At 47.5% G+C, this 16,477-nt stretch overlaps 4 protein-coding genes across 4 annotated transcripts, besides 2 other annotated features; 2 read left to right on the forward strand and 2 right to left on the reverse strand.

Moving 5' to 3' along the window:
* Positions 1-2,094: 2,094 nt before the first annotated feature.
* FPSE_05762 (uncharacterized protein) lies at positions 2,095-3,305 on the reverse strand (the record flags this gene model as incomplete). The annotated part of the gene is made up of 3 exons (XM_009258880.1): positions 2,095-2,854; positions 2,919-3,016; positions 3,111-3,305. The coding sequence occupies 3 exons, from the start codon at positions 3,303-3,305 to the stop codon at positions 2,095-2,097; spliced, it is 1,053 nt and encodes a 350-aa protein (XP_009257155.1).
* Positions 3,306-3,622: 317 nt separating this feature from the next.
* Positions 3,623-3,659: a microsatellite.
* A 918-nt stretch (positions 3,660-4,577) lies between these two features.
* Positions 4,578-4,597: a microsatellite.
* A 6,362-nt stretch (positions 4,598-10,959) lies between these two features.
* Positions 10,960-12,189, reverse strand: FPSE_05763 (uncharacterized protein; the record flags this gene model as incomplete). The annotated part of the gene is made up of 2 exons (XM_009258881.1): positions 10,960-11,173; positions 11,237-12,189. The coding sequence occupies 2 exons, from the start codon at positions 12,187-12,189 to the stop codon at positions 10,960-10,962; spliced, it is 1,167 nt and encodes a 388-aa protein (XP_009257156.1).
* A 1,053-nt stretch (positions 12,190-13,242) lies between these two features.
* On the forward strand, positions 13,243-14,522 carry FPSE_05764 (uncharacterized protein; the record flags this gene model as incomplete). Its single annotated transcript, XM_009258882.1, has 7 exons — positions 13,243-13,343; positions 13,397-13,472; positions 13,538-14,003; positions 14,051-14,082; positions 14,133-14,206; positions 14,300-14,370; positions 14,422-14,522. 7 exons carry the CDS (start codon positions 13,243-13,245, stop codon positions 14,520-14,522), a joined length of 921 nt encoding a protein of 306 aa, XP_009257157.1.
* A 359-nt stretch (positions 14,523-14,881) lies between these two features.
* On the forward strand, positions 14,882-15,129 carry FPSE_05765 (uncharacterized protein; the record flags this gene model as incomplete). Its single annotated transcript, XM_009258883.1, has 2 exons — positions 14,882-14,932; positions 15,019-15,129. 2 exons carry the CDS (start codon positions 14,882-14,884, stop codon positions 15,127-15,129), a joined length of 162 nt encoding a protein of 53 aa, XP_009257158.1.
* Positions 15,130-16,477: the final 1,348 nt, after the last annotated feature.

The raw sequence follows: 16,477 nt of genomic DNA on the forward strand, positions 1-16,477 counted from the left end.
GGAACAAGCACAAGCTGTACCACTAAAAAACCGCTGACTGATGTTCCCCTGTTCTTCAAACAAGGGTTACGTATTTCTTACCATGAGATCAAAGGCACATGGACTCTTTTTCTGTGTCAGTGACAATTGACTCTTGCAATACTCTGTACTCCATGACTTGTGTGCATCTTCAAGTTGCAATGGCCCACCCTCACTGGTACAGTTGCAGTCGTATATACGCTGATGAGCAAGTATAATAATGCAGTGTGTTAATGCTGAGTTGTTGAGGTTGAAACCTTTCAACTGCATGCATCAAAAGACATACAGTGCAATACAGTGCCATTCTGTACATCAAACCGTTTGCTTCGTCCGTTGCTTCGTCCGACAACAGCATGCTAGGGCTGACAGTGACACACATTCCCGACCTTGTCTAGCTGATCAATTGGAATCCTCATGTTAGCTGCTCTTCAAATCAGCTAGCGAAGTGATTAATCAACACAAATCATCCATCGTTCTACTCCCGAAAAAGAATAAAGGCGGAAAAGACACCATCAGTAACCATATCCACCTGTATTACTAAACTGCCTCGATATCCCGTTATGCCCAGGGTTCGGGTTTTTCCCCTTCACCTAAAAGCCTTTAATGCTATTGTAAGCAGCCCGCAGACCTGCTACTGTACCCAGCAGCCTCAATGTCATCTCGACGAGGAGCCAATTGATTTCTGTTTACCTTGTTGTTGGTGGGATCCATCTGCTGATGGTAATGATGAATGATGACTCTTATGCCATTGCTGTCAAGACGGACTAGCCTCTATTACAGAAAAGAGGCAGACCAGCTTCTAAATCATTGGTCATCAAACACATCTCCATTTCCAAAGCATCTAACAGCCTCTCCCGGATTTACGGCTCACGGTACATTTGGGCTTGAATCCCACTCCAAAGAGGGATGTGGCTGGACTGTATTACCGTACAGTATGCACAGTACTATTTAGCTCCGGATTTATGTACTAGGACTAAATCAGCAGAGGCGTGTGTCTAACCCTGCGGCTCCTGAGTGTCACTGTTTTAGAGCTTATACGCAGCATGTTCGTGACAACAAGAAAGGTTTGATTTTACCATGCATTCGGCACAATTTTCCCGCTCATCAAGGTTGAGTTAGTTGTCTTGATTTGAAAGCAGCCCGTCCTTCTAAGGGTGGACCTTATCTTAGTAGCAGTAAACTAAAAATCTGTTTGAGAAATTGGTTTAGCTTAACCATAACTGTTAAGAATAACACTTGGTTACGCATTAGACCGACCGTTGGCATACTCGTGAATGGTCCGTGCTAAAGTTCAGAGAGTTGTGTTTGTGTGTGTTTGGTCTACGGCATTACATGGGGGGTCGAAATCTGACAGCTCTGTGATTTGCGCTATCGATCTCATGGACCCCGAGACCCCCAAACAAGAGGGGATTTGAAATAGGGGATTAGGAGTCCAGACCGTTTCAGTGAGATTGTAGCCGACTGGTTCATGATCTGATGGAGGGGGAAAATATGATGTGCCTGTTTGTGGCTTGGAGATGCACATGCACGGATACAGTGCGTTACTATTACCGTTGAGCTGCTGTTGCGGGCGGTTCAGCAGGCGATGTCAAGGTGGCTCACACGATGTAACTCTATAAGTTGTCGGTGTTAGTAGACACAGAGCAAAATGGAAGCATGATAATGGTGACGATAAATCATCTCAGGAGTTGGATTTGGGTATGGCAATGCACAAGTCTATCTAGATATGCCTTCTAACTTTACTCAATCCCTTTGTTTTGGGCCCAACTTCAAAGTTGTAGTCGTTGTCGTAGCCAAATCTCTCATATCATACCCATACATCCCTTTCACAACCATGTCGGACATCGGAAAACATACAACGCCGCACCAATTCTGTGAATCCGTGCCTTTAAACACCAAACCCCCACGGGTATTAACCCAGCTGAGAAAGCCAAAAAAAAAAAAAAAACCATAAAAAAAAACGCCAGAAAGCCTACAAACACCGTGCCGTGTGACAATTTTTGGACGAAACAAAGAATGGCTGTAAAAACAAGTCTAATCGTGCTAGTCAAGTTTCAATTCGTTCGGTCGATTGAATCATAGTCGCATCGGTTCGCCATCGTAACCTGAATAGATCATGGGGTCTCCCATACCCAGCATTACTTCGGGATTGGGGCATGAGAGGACATGAGGCTTGATTGTTCCGAATTCTGATTCCACAAGGCCTTGATTCAACATATCCATATTGGCCATCATACCGCTTTGTTGTTGCTGTTGTAGGAATTGCATAGTGAGGTCGGTGAGTTGAGGCTTGATCATTGGCCAGGCGGGGAAGTTGTTCATCGAGGGAGATTGTGAGGGGAACAGCGTTGAAGCATCGATTTCGGGTGGTGGAGGGGCAAAGTCGAAGTCGGGAGAGCCCGTGAAGCTCTGCGGTGAAAGGGTCATGGCGTTGGTGTTACCAAATGCAGCTTTTCTGTAATCATATTCGATGTCGACGTCGGAATGGTCGAGTTCCGATGATGACGCTCGCTCGGTTCGGTTACACACTGAAGAGTCTGTGTCCTTGATGGCTTCCTTGTGAGGCTCGTGTTCCTTTTGCTGGTCCTCGAGCTGTCGAGCCAGCTCAGCCATGCCGGCCTCATCCTCAGGGAATACCGAGTGCACGGGAAGATCGATATCGCTGTTGGGGCGGATACATCCGAGCTTTTGGGCGATGTTGTGGATTACGGGTTGGCCGCGATCGTTTAATTCGGGCTCGCCAAGGTCCCACGATTGGTTGTTTCGGACCATTGAGTAAAGTTTGTGGACGGTAGCAATTAAAGCGAATTGGGTGTTCTCGAGAACCTCGGCGTAACTGTTGCATTGCGTGTAAGTGAACTGCGGACAATGTGTTATTATTGGGTGGAAATCCCACATACCCTCGAGGCAACTGCTTGTATTCCATCTTCTTTCGTACACCAGCAGTACAGACTAGACCGTCATCCTTGCATCGCTTGCAGGGAAATTCACCGTCACACTTGAGCTCGTGTTAGTTGTGGAGTAAAACAAAGAGTACATGAGAAACGTGCCTTGGTCTTCTTCATGCGACATCGTTCACAAGCCTTCCATACACGCTTGTGTCGGCCATCCATGCCAGTTGTATGTGTGACATGATCGTGGTGGTGAATTGTAGCAGCACTTGAGCTGGCTCGCTTGGAGGTGCGATGCACAGGCTTGACCGACTTGGTGCTTGAGGATGTGCTTTTTCGAGAGAGGGTCGACTTATGATCCTCAGCCGGAGGAGAGGGCAAGCTTCCAGATCCCATTGTAGCTTAGAAATAGAAGCTATAGTATTTATTATATGCCAAGCAATGTGGGTGGTGATCCACGATCCAGGTGAAGGATTAAAATATTGGAGCAGGTAAGATAGTAAGAGGAGGAGGGGGAATGGATGGGGGGGAAGAGTGTGTGTATATATGTATAGCAGATTGATATTCAGAAGAAAGTGGAAGATGGGGGGGAGGGAAGTAAAGAAGAGAAGGGATCGAGGAGCTTAATAATAGTGGAAGTCGAGTAGAGTCGAGGGGACCCATGAATGAATGGAATCTAGGTTGTGTGACTTGGTTACCTAGCTCTATGTACATATGGCACGGCACGGTACGGTACAGTACAAGACAGTAGTAGTGGTCATAGGAAAGCTATGTTATGCGCAGCGCAATGCAACGGCCATGAAATTATGGATGAGATTATGTGAGAACACCTCAGTCAGTCTCTTAGACCACAGTGCAGTCCAGTCACTTCTGATCCTGCTTCTGATCATGATCCTGGCCTGGCTGGGTCTTGATCTGGGATGCACACCCTTTCACACCCCAATACCGGCGCTCGGAAGCTTTTCGCTGGTAGCGGTAGGAAAGTTCCCGCCCGCTGAGAGAGAAAGCAAGGGTGTGTCCATAACCATCGGCGTGGTCTTTATGTCCGAGATGGCGAGAATGGGAGAGAGAGAAAGATTAAACAGGGATTATGGAGCGACCCGATCAGGTCAGGGGAGACGACCCGCTAGAATGATGAGTTGATGGTGTGGGTCTAGGTCTCTCTACAGTGCACCTCCCTAGTGCAGCCCGCCCTTCTACAGGGCCCCAGTGAGAGGGGACTAGAGGGGGGTTTAACGCACTGCAAAAGTCCGCGTAGGTAGGTAGCGTGCGGACTTAAGAAATGCAGCACCTCCACAGCGCAGCCGGCCCAACCATTCCAAAAGTGTCCATGTAGGTATCAATCACTGATTATCAGCACATCCAATATCATTCATCCTTCGGTTTTGGCTTACGGGGGAGGCTTTGATGTTTTCTCTGTAATGTGCTCTGCTTACACTGGCAGCTTAGTACTCGCAAATAGGTACTACAAAGGGCGCATTGACGTGTAAAGATGATTGGGCATCCATATACCGAGGACTAAGTGCATTTTCAGGGCGCATGCAAATTGAGTCCAAACCTAACTCTAAGGCGAGGCGATCAAAGCAAGAACGGGCCAAGTGAAAGACCAGGACCAGGACTGGGAGCTTGATCGGATTGCTGAACGTGTACTCTGTACGAGAAAGCAAGCAAGCCAAGCCAAGCCAAGCGAGCTCGGGTTTGACGATCTTTCTTCTCGCTGCTGCCTCGTTTCCTGCTCCGTGGCTGTGGTATCGAATTTACAATTATTACAATCACTGTACGGTAGGGTAGTGTAGCGCGAAGCTTGGAGCTGCCAAGGACCGAAAACCTAATGGGGACGACAATGTTGCGTTGCGCTGACTGCCGTGTTGTTTGTTGTTGATGATCTGGTTGTTTCGCTTTCAATTGATTTGATTTGACGTTGCAGGCTTGGGAAGCTTGCTTTCAAAGGTTTCAGAACGGCAAATGATTGATTATACGGGCTGCTGTGAACTACGCTACACTGCACTTCACTGCACGGCAATGTAAGACGGGGCAATTGATGCTTATTGCTATTGTATTGGGGTCGGGTGTTCAGATGATCGGCCTGGCCAGTCGTCCAATAGGTTTCTACAGTATCCATGGTATCGACCTTAGTTACTGCTCTGCAACTAGTTGATTACTTGTGCGTACACCAACACCAAAAAAATATTGTCAGATATTATCATGTGTGTAAGACCTTGCCTGACGAGAGTGTGGGAGAACCCACTCAGCGTATTGTGAAGTTATTTCTGGCTACATCTGTGAGTTGGAAATGTATATATCCAGACCGATCTCATCATCACGGTTGATGAGCACTTAACGGTGATTGCTGATGCATCGTAGATACTCCAAGGCACCGACTGGAAATTAGTAAAGATTGACGTTGAATCACTTCAGTTTCAGTGGAGGCTCAACACCCACAGCCAACGTCTCTATCCACTTATTGCCGTATTTTCACCATTCTTGTTGCCACTGACCGAATAATTGGCGCTTCTAGAAGGTAGCTAACTAACTACTGTAAGTCCAATGAGCAAACATGAACCCCGAGCCCGATCGATCAGACCCGAGGAGTCGCGGAGTCTTGTCGGTTTTCCGTGACACCGATTTCCGTTCATCACATCACAGTCAGTCCCCAACCCTCGGGTCCGTTTCATAGGTCTTGTAGCATAACCTGAACTGATATCCACACGTTCCCAGCACAGCGGATCGAAGCAGAAATTCGCTAGTTTAGCTTCGCCAAGGGGGATAAGATGAAATAACACGTACCCCCAATTAATTAGTCTAGTCTAAAAAGTCCCAATTACAAATGCCGCTGGGGACAACTCATTTTCTCGGGACGGACTGACAGTTGACGTTGACAAGTAGACAGGAGGCAGACAAGGATGTGGCCACCTTAAGGTTCTCATGCCCATGCTCTGCGGCCGTTGCGCAATAGAATAGGGACGCGGATCAGTCAAACATCCCGTAACGCACGGTAAATTCCGAAATAATTCTTTCCTTCTTTGTTGTAGTGGTTGTGATGCTTCAGGTGACGAATAGTCTACGGATAGCTCATCGAGGTTGGGACCAGGGACATCGTTGTTCGGCGCCGATTGCAACGACCGGCGCCGATGATAAATAGGTACGTACTCCGACACAAATCAGATCCGTGGCAAATGAGAGAGCGATCGTCTCAGTTGGAAATGTTAATTATATGGGCCTGCCGAGGCTTGGTCACTTAACAACCAGGTTTGTTCAATGCAGGCAGAAGATCAAAACCCAGACTTGCTTAAGCATCGAGCTCCCGCGCGCTCTGTCTGTGTAGACCAACGTTAATATCGCCGAGTAAAGTGTGTTAGATTACCTAGGTACTGACTGGCATGTGTCAGCGGGAATTTAGACGCGGCAAATTCTAGCGCCAGAGGGTCTGAGCTAGTAGCTTGTCGCGATGGAACCCAAGGAGCCTCATTTTCATCATTGAATCTTCCTTTACTTCACCACTTCGCCTTGACCCTCCCTTCCTCCCTTGTCCCGCAGAGGCGGGGAACGCATCAAAGTCCCAAAATAAGTTAAATCAAGTGCATACGTATATGTATATCGCAAACCCTAAACAAAGTACAGTGAATGACTACCTAGTCAACCCCCCCGTTACCGACTTTCGTTTTGCCCGCCTTTTTGAGAATGTCACGTCAAGTGCCGCTTGGTCATCCGTATTGATTCACTATAGGGCTGGTATGTATGTATTGTTCATGGGGTTTCTTGGCTGATCCTTGAGTTGAGCTGCCGTAACGGTGCCCGGTCAGGGAAGAGTAGCTCACCGTTGGATTGCCGCGATGACACTCCGTACATTGTTTGTCAATGCCCGCGGATTTAGGCGGATATACATTGACAAGTTTGCGTAGATGGCTTCACGGGCGCCTTACTCACTTCTCTGGGCTGATGAGGAACAAAGAGTAGCCAAGTTTTGACATTGAGGAGTGTATCACAAAAACTACAAAACAGCCCTCCAGGGCAGAGATTGTCTTTTCCATCCTGCGTTTCCTATGTTTGAGGGTTGGTTGCTGTCCGGACTTGTTCATTATGCCGACACCGTTTCGGAGTCCGCAGCGGTCAATACTTCCGCGGGGCTTTGCTGTCAATGGTCCCCTCCCTCTCCCTCTCCTTTGTGCATGTGCTTGCTTGCCTGCTAGCTTGCTGCGTAACTGAGAATGGAATCAAAATGTGAGGCACGGTGGTAGTAGTGGTCGATCATTTGATCCCTCATTTTGTGCAACTGCCGAATGGACGAAAACCTCCGCAAACCGTATTTCGATTCCCGAAAACCCAGTATTAGCGAGCCACGATGGATACTGTAGCATTTTGCTAACGGCATGATCTCATCATGTGGTTTTCTGTTCTGTTCTCTTTGCTGTACTGCATTGCCGAGAATCGTCGAGTTCTTCCATCTGTTTCGCGGTTCCGTATATGGAAACACAAAGAAGCTTTGTCTCATCGGCCCATCCCCCTGTCGAATAATGAGCTGTCAACTGAGATCCCACTTGCAATCTTGCATCGTGGGTATCTTCGAAAAGCCTCGTTCAGAGCCAAGGCCGAGATGAGTCTTTGTTGGCCAATCACTGAGAGCCAAGAACAACCATCGATCGAGCTCATGTTTCCAAGCATCTCAGATGTTAGTTAGCTGATACTTGGTATGTAATATTGAGATTCTGTTACGTTACGCTTGAGGCTGAGATTGATCTGTAAAGAGAAGAGACTTGCATCTTGATGACATCCAATGCCGATGACTGAGTTTACTGTCAGGATCAGGCCACTAATTCACCAGTAGCATATTAAGCCTCGTCGGGATGGACTAAGAATGACGGCTTGAAGAATAAGGCTCCCCGACAGCGGAATTTCGGCCGCATAAATCTCCAAGGTGAGCTCGAGCCCCGATCTTTTTTTTTTTTGTTTTTGGTCTATATTTCCTCCTTCTTTTTTTTCGCATTCTCTTTTTGATGCATGCTTTTTCTATAATTCCCCACCATGAGTACACTAAAACATCTAACCGTCGACGTCATGGGCCTCTTGATTACCAAACAAAAGTTCATCCCACTTCGGCCTTGCTTGGTCTCAACGGCACTTGGTTTAGATCAAACTCTATTCGTCGTTGTTGTTTGATTGTTAGGGAGGAAAAGGAAGAAAAGCTAGTCAGGGCGTGTGTTTCTGGTAGAGTTATGCATTGATACATTGGTCAATGACGGGCACCAACACAAAGGAAAAGCGAAAAACCCTGATCGCCAGACGGGGGGTCAAGCGCTAGTTTTCAGTGGGTACCTACCTAGGTTGTGAAGACTCAACGCTGTCCCACGAGCTGTCGGAAATAGTAGGTACCCACGCGCCGGGTATAACGGCATAACGTTATCCTTGTCAAGGATCTTATACGTAAATTCTGTCAATGACTCGACTGCAATGCTGTCTTTGCTCGATATAGCATCACAGCTGGTCAAACATGTCTCATTTACTTTTACGCTGCAGTCGTGATCTGGCTGGCCATTGTGATAACACAACACCGTATTCGAACATGATCTCATAGAATAACGTTGTCAGACATGATATGATATCAGCATCAGCAGTGTTATCTTCATATCCATGCTACCTAGAACTCTGATAACCACAAGTCGGAGTTAACAGCCATGTGCAGCAAACGTGACCTGCGACGGGCGTAGCAGTAAGCTGTTGTGCTGTCAGGGCTGGCGTCATACCAATAAGCGACTGTTGGTGAGAACCAAGGCGGCTAAGTTTCTGGTTGCAAGTCTAAGTCAAGTGCTGATAATTGATAAAGACGGTTGGTCAACTCGGCAAACACCAGCCGAGCCCTATAGGATTAATTCATTTCAACCACGATACGATATTTCTCTCAAAGCTATGATTTCTCGATCAAGTGCCTACTTGTTAATTTTGCTTGAAGGTTCAAAATTCTACTGTGAAAATCCGCGGGGTTTCCATGGCCCTGAGTCGGCACCGGCGCGGCAGTGGATAACCCTTAACCCCCTTGATCTGACCTGGATCAGCCTGTCGGATCGTAAGAGACCTTTTCGGACCATACCGAAAAAGTGACAGTCCTTTACCATCTGCACGGACTACTCATCATGGAACACCTTTCGGCGCCGATGTGGGGGGCTCCTCTATCTTTCTCTACTTAGGTCAATACAGTACACTGCATCATCAGCATAGTTTACGATTTCTGCCGTTGAAGAAAAGGCAAAAGCATCTAATGTTAGAATGAGATGAGATCAGCGGCGGCTTGATAGTCAGGGATATCTGACAGTCCAGCCCAGTCCAGCCCAATTGATCTGCGAGGGTGTACGATTTACTGTACAGTACAGAGGCAACAAGGTGTTTGATTGTGAGATCTGATCCGCTCGCCGTCAAGTCGGCGTTTAAAACTCCGATGTGCCAATTTCAAGAGCCCGTCGGGCTATTCTCTAGTACCACACACACTACATGATGGATGGGTGATATGAGAGACTCGTTATAAACGTGCTATCTCCGCGGGCCGCTGATACCTTTTCTGGACGACGTCGTAGCCCTTGGAAGGATTAAGGGTCTCCATGGTTATGTTTTATTAATCAACTCCCTCTTTGAGAAGGCACATGAGCAAAAGCCGGCATTTGAGAAATGCCTCAGATATGATATGAGACAGCCGTTCTAACCGTCGCGGCCGTTTTACAAAGTGTCTTTCAACGGTATGGATAATGGACCCATGCATGGAAGCAAATCATCAAGGATCGGAATTGATGATCGGAATATGGGGGACGAAAATGAAGAGGAAGAAAGACGATCTTCAACACTGTCTGGTTCTGTCCCGTCCTGCCCTGTAACCATTTCCGAAAATCCATCTGTCGGTCAGTCTTGAAACCATGCCATTATTCTTCAAGCATCAGAATTAAAATCATATTTTTTATACATTTTTCATATTCCTAAACCGTCCCGCCTCACTAGATTCTTCCTGGACGTGCTCCCACGTACCAATGCCGAATGTTAAGGCTGCCATGCTCTTCATGAACCCGTTCCTCGGCCCCACCCGGCCGATGTGGAGCGGAACCGCATCTGAAGCCTTTTCCGGACGAAACCCGTTCTTTAAACTACGGTAATTTCCGTATTGCACGGTACAGTACTGGACAGAGAGTGTACGTCACATAATAAACACAGAGCCTCATGTTAGTCCTTAGTCGATAACTGACCTCAATGCCATCCTCGCTTGTTGTCTAGCCTTAAATCATATCATGAGCTTCTCTTACCACTTTCACAAGCAAACTCACTATGGTTTCACATGGCTATAGCTGTCTCAGCCAGTCACTGTTAGTTCTTTGTCGGCTATGCCGAAGATTCTATGCCTAAACCTATTGAAATATGGGACCTTGATGGAGCCTTGTGGAATCTTCATCATGTTCATCGTGAAATCCGGAGTTCGGTGTTGATGTTACATCCTTGTCAGCAGCATAAGCCTCACTCAAGCACCTTCAGCTGTCATTCACCTTCTCACGAGCCAATGGCAAGAAGTTTCACCCAAGGCACCAAGTACATAGAATCTTCTTTACACCTGAACGTTGTTCAAACCCCGATTCTTCTCCAGTTATGCCCGACATATGGGCACTGTCCCACGGGCGTATCGCATTGCAACGTGAGTGTGGACCCTGGCAAGTGAGCAACTTCGTTCTATCGGCTCCTAGATCGTTTGCATGGATGCAACTAGTGGTTTCGCCTGGCCTTGGGTCGAGCTCAGACGTTGCAGTCTAGCTGGGGCCATAGGGTTATCAGGGATCGAAGTTTTTCAAGGCCGAGCCTGTGACAGTCTTGTGATATTCTAAAATGCTATATCCTCGGCTAAGCATCCATCTATTCCGCTATCAAGAATCACATCCATGTTCTGATCTCCCAGTCCAATACAGTGGATACTTAGGTCTATCATCAAGAAGTAGCTGGGACACGAAAAAAAGACATCCACCCCATCCGACACTGCCCCTGTGTCCCTTCACGACATCAAGCGGCCGGCCACAACTCTCCTTCATTATACATCATTGTACATAATGAGACGAGGGTGTTTCTGCTCACAAACAGCCCATGTCCACGCGGCACTCGGTAAGTAATTCATGAGAACTGCAGCTTTGTGACCATAAGATGCAGGCTCGAAGAGGTCCGGGTTATGCCGGCGTACTTTCTCCACGGCATCGGCTGTGGCCAGCGCGAGGAAATGCTGCCGTTTAGCTCCTTGAGGGAGTACCCTATTTCGAGTTAGTCACCAAGATATTACCAAAATGACTGTGGTTAGGTAGGGGAAAACTTACAATGCGTTCCCAAAAATACCATGACATAAGGATGGCTCCTTGGTTAGCAGACCATGTCTCCAGGTTATGCTCTCCCCCTTTTCGATGGCCGAGTCGATACGGCTTTGAAGTTCGGGGAAATAAGGGCGTAGGGATTGCAGCGAGTACAAAAACCCAGGGGCACCATGGCACCATTGGATTAGGCTTGCGCCTTTGCCTTCCTTGAGACTTCGTACGCTTGACGGCCAATTTCCGTCCGGTAGCTGAAGCTCGAGGAGCTTTTCCAGACGTCGGGTGAGTTGTGGAGCGAGGGATGGGTTCGAGAGAACAACCTGTGTGATGATACCAATATCGCCATGAGCTGCGCCAAAGTATCGTTTCCCATGCCACTCCCAATTTCCTCGTCCGTCATCGTCCGTGGACATAATCCTCTCCGTTAGTCGTCGAAGAGGAGATTCGATGAGAGTCTCACTCCTTGGCATCCAGTGTCTCACCATGCGCAGCAAGTATAAAGCGCCCGCTCTTCCGTATGGTATCTCTGACGGGAACGCATCTTCCTGAGGGATTGTGTATGGACCAAGAAGTATGGGCATGTTGCTAAGGAACTCTATTAAGTGATCTTCTTCCTTAGTCACGCATACTCTTACTGCCTGGAATGATAACTTTTCAGATGATATGCCGCAGTTACCCTTCTCCAAGACAAGTTTCCCTCGGTCTCCTTCGAGATATCGCTGCGCCCAGGATATCAGTTTCTGACCAGATATCTGCAGGTCTGGATGAAGCTCGGAGAGCTGAAGAAACAGATAGGCGAGGCCAGTGTACCCAGTGAAGAGACCGCCAAGGTGGTGCTCATGATACACTTTGCGGGGCGGCGTGTGTCGAACGACAAGTTCGAGAGCATAAGTTAGCAGCTCTTTAGGGTCTGATCCCAGACTCTGAGCTGGGAGGTTATTGGAGATGTATCGCTGGGCCATGGCTGCGGTGTTGATGTAAGCATTCGTCACGTTGGGATAAAGGCTACAAAGAATGCTTTCGGGCTGTCATTATCCAAATGAGACTGTCACCAATGTTGGGCTCGTCGCTGTATTATAAGCGCTGTCTTCTGTGACGCATACCTTTGATCTCCCAGGGGGGTGATCAGCAATTTGTTAGACAACTGAAAGAGGGGGCGACGACGAAGCTCACGCGACAGAACCTACCACAAAGTGCACCAGTGACAAGAGGCTCTTTCAGGAGGTTATGTAGGGCGCCGTAGGGCAGACTTGAAGCTGATCTGCCTTAATTCAAGGTTAGTCTGCTTACAACTCAAGACAAATAGACGTCAGTGTTGGTTGAAGTCTTATGAGCTCCCCAGGCGGGTTGCTAAAAAATAGGGACTTGAAGCCACACAGACGAAATCATTAGTCCACTCTTAGGCCATACATACACTAAGAGTGATCTAATATTTATGACAGCCACTAAATCAGTACCGGTTTTATTGCAACCCACCTGCTCCCACAAGCTGGGGACCGATGGTGGGTCTATGGGATGTTTTGTCCGGAGATCTGCAAGTTGACGTTGTAGCGGGTGACCTCAGAAGCTCAGCCTACCTTAATAGATAATAGGTAGTAACTTGGGTAGGTAGTGGGAAAGGTGAATTAGATAGAACACAATCGAAAGCGCGTGATTTTCCTTGGCACATAGGCACAGTAATTGGGTAGCGTGAATAACTGAAGTTGATAAAACTGTCAATTAGCGTAACAAACGCATCATTGCGACGATTTAAGGTAGCCCCACTCTTCCCTTAGTTCCATACGTAGAGCCCCGCGAGCTACTACAGGACAAGTTAATGACGACATCGATGAGAGCTTCCTTCCTCCCTTGCGCTTGGAATGGAAAGCTTGTGATTGCCAACCTCGTTGTAATAAGAGAAAGCAGAGCACCTCTTCTTCATCCTACAACATCACCGTTGTTGAAGCTGTTCATTGCAACGCATCCTACGAAATCTATTTACATCACCGATCACGTCTTCGCACTAACAACCCATCATGTCTGACACAGCTGAAGCTTCCGGAGCTGATCACCAGCAGCAATCTTCTCAGCGCCATAGAGTGGTCGATACCGTGAACGAGAAAGCTCAAGAGGTCTTGTAAGATAGCTGACTATCTTTTTCGCTTTTCTCAAGCTAACAGCTTCAACTAGCAAGGAGGACTATGCCCAGGCCAGGGAACATGTCACTAATGCTGCCAAGAGCAGATCTTACCTCTACCCGATTAAGGTACGAAAATCATAGGGAATAAAGCTCCACGATAATTATTTGCTAACACATCATGTCTCTTGTAGGGTGTCTTCTACTTCCTCTCCCACCGCTCGCTTTGGAAGCCATTCATCTCCAAGCTCGGCCCTCTGGTCCTTCTCTCCACTGGCGTGATCGGCGGCATGTTCTTTTTTACATACCTACCACAGCTTGCCATTCTATTCTTCGTCAATGGTCCTATCGCACCATTCTCCACGGTTCTTCTAGTTCTGAATGAGAGCACTACCATCATCAACCTCGTATCGCGCAACTACCTTCTCCAAGATTCGCTGTTGGATGTCTTCGATGGTACCCTCCTGGCTCGCGGAGACACTAAGATTGTCAGTGAAGGACGTGAGGTCAAGTCGGGAGGAGATCCAATGCAGAAGCTTGGCAAAATCATCAAGAGCCCCTTCGAGAAGTTCAGTCCAAAGGCCATTATCCGGTACATCATGTATTTGCCTCTCAACGCCATCCCAGTCGTTGGCACTGTGATTTTCATTCTCATCCAAGGTAGGAATTCTACACTATTATTTGTGTTTCTCTGCTAATTCAAATAGGCCGCACCCGAGGAAAGGGAGTTCATGGCCGAGTAAGTGGCATACTTGGACGATATTCACAACTACGCTAACATTACTCTAGTACTTCCAGCTCAAGCGATGGTCGGAGCCCAAGAGGGAGGATTGGCTTACCAAGAACGTCGGCCCTTACACTGCGTACGTAACTCATTCGTTTATGTGCTTTTCCAACATCTTTCCGGTGATTAATAGCACATTACGATTTAAAACCAACTAACCCGTGCTCTCTAGGTTCGGACTGGTTGCTACGCTCCTTGAGATGATCCCTGTTGCCTCGATGTTCTTCACTTTCAGCAACACCGGTAAGCCATTTCCACACTGGCATTATACATGCATGAACTAACATCATCAAGTTGGTGCTGCCCTGTGGGCTGCTGATATCGAAGACAAGAATACTTCCATGACTGATGGAACCGCCCCAAGTCTGCGAGAAACTGCTGAAAAGGCCGAGTAAAACACTTGGATTTTTGTACAACACTCCAAGCCTCAAGGCCACGCAACGCTCGGTATCTGCGAAACAGTTAAACAGAGTATGGCCAGGTGCCAAGTAATACAAATTTGATTTTAATTTGTTACGTCGAAGTTCGAAAGGAGTAGGGGTTGTCGTCTTTCCTTGTCGTTCCTGCCCTACCTGGAAGCTCCAGGAAACGCATTCCTGACGAATGGTAGACAGGAAGGGCCCCTAGTCGTCAGCTCGGCCATGTGGGAAGCAGCTATTAATCGAGAGAGCAATTGACTCTTTGTTATGTCTTGGTTTATTTTATTTCACAAAACATTTCTTCGTTTCGTTCTGTTTCATTTCCATATCAACACATGCCTCGCAACCACATCCTGATTGGTACTTTGCCTGTGATTTGGAGATGTGTAGGTGTTCCTGCATACATTTCAGTGAAGAAGAACAAGAAAACACAATGCATTGATACTGATAATGACTGCTTTTTAATTTGCAGTTTCTTGTTCAGCGAGCGCTAACCACCAATATCATTATCACCCTGCCGCAATTCGCCTTCCAATCAATGACACTCCGTGCTACAGCATTGGCCGCGGTTCTGGCACCTTGATCCAGTGTTGGCGACCTTGACGTGAGCTCAACGAATAAAAATCCAATTAACCATAGCAAATTACGATGCAGCCGGGACAATCTCAGCAGGCTGTGCCTCTCATGTCACCCGGCGGCAAGCTGCATCTCGCCTCGATACCGAAGCTGGTTACACGTACTACAGCTGCACGGATAGCATGTCCCATCTGGTATTCAGGGCCATGAACCGTGGAACCTTTAACAAACAGGTCCTTGGTCTCAATGGCCAAAGGCTTGAAATGCTTTGTGTTTCATCACTTGGCCCGGCCAAGCTCCATTTAAATTTCTACGGATGCAAGCTATATTCGAGGAGATGCAACAGCGCGAAGGTAGTTTGTCGTTAGGATCACGTACAACTTTCATTGCGATTCAGTATGAAGCTCTTTCTATGAAAAAGACAAGTACCAAGCACATTCTTCTATCGGGCTCACACGTCTTGAACTCTGATACATCGTGACACTTTTCTATGTATGGCAGGAGTAGTCTGACATTGCAAGCGAAGGAATTGCATCAGAATGTTCTATCCTGTTCCACTCATATAAAGGAAACACTGTTCAAGATGAAGGATGGCTTGTGAGATGGCATGAAAACAATCATCGCTTGATGAAGCGAAGGGAGCAGTGGCAAGAGTCGACACCTGCAGGTAAGCGATTGCGAAGAACCGAATTGGAATTTTATTCCCCGAAAGTACGAACAGGAGAACTCACAACTTCGAGGCTACCTATTCAGCTTGTCAACCTCACGGCTATCATTACGGCATATGAAGACGGGACGATGCGTCGGTCCAAGGAACTGGGTCCGCTCCCATCGGATAGAAGGCAAACATCCAATTGCAGAAATACCATATGGGTTGGTTAAAATGGAAGTCTTGCATAGGTAGCCGAGAATATCGCCGTGCCACCGGGTACCGATCAAGCTGAGGAAACATGCCCTGAGATTCACCAATGCAAAGACCCTGGGCTGGATATCTGTAACCTATTCGATTTGGAAACGCCATTTGTACGCTCATGCTGTGGCAGGCTCTAGGGGTTGAGCTAAAGATCACTCGAGCTGCCTAATCGAATGCCCCTTTTGCCTGACACTGGCAAGCACTGCGTGACAGCTGGCAACGGTGCACATCTCACATCTCCCACGTTGTTTATCATTCAGCCTACGCACTCGCTTTCTTAGGCGTGCTGGATTCTTTTTCTTTCTCCTCTTTTCTACCGCGCCTTTAATTTCTCTCGTTTCGCGTTTTATTGCCTTCTCCTCATCATCGCGAGAAAGCAACAAGGAGATACCCTCCACGAAGTCGACCACCACTCGTTAATCTTTACATCTTATTTTACATT

Source organism: Fusarium pseudograminearum, chromosome 2, assembly GCF_000303195.2.
Source record: "Fusarium pseudograminearum CS3096 chromosome 2, whole genome shotgun sequence".
Classification (NCBI taxonomy): domain Eukaryota; kingdom Fungi; phylum Ascomycota; class Sordariomycetes; order Hypocreales; family Nectriaceae; genus Fusarium; species Fusarium pseudograminearum.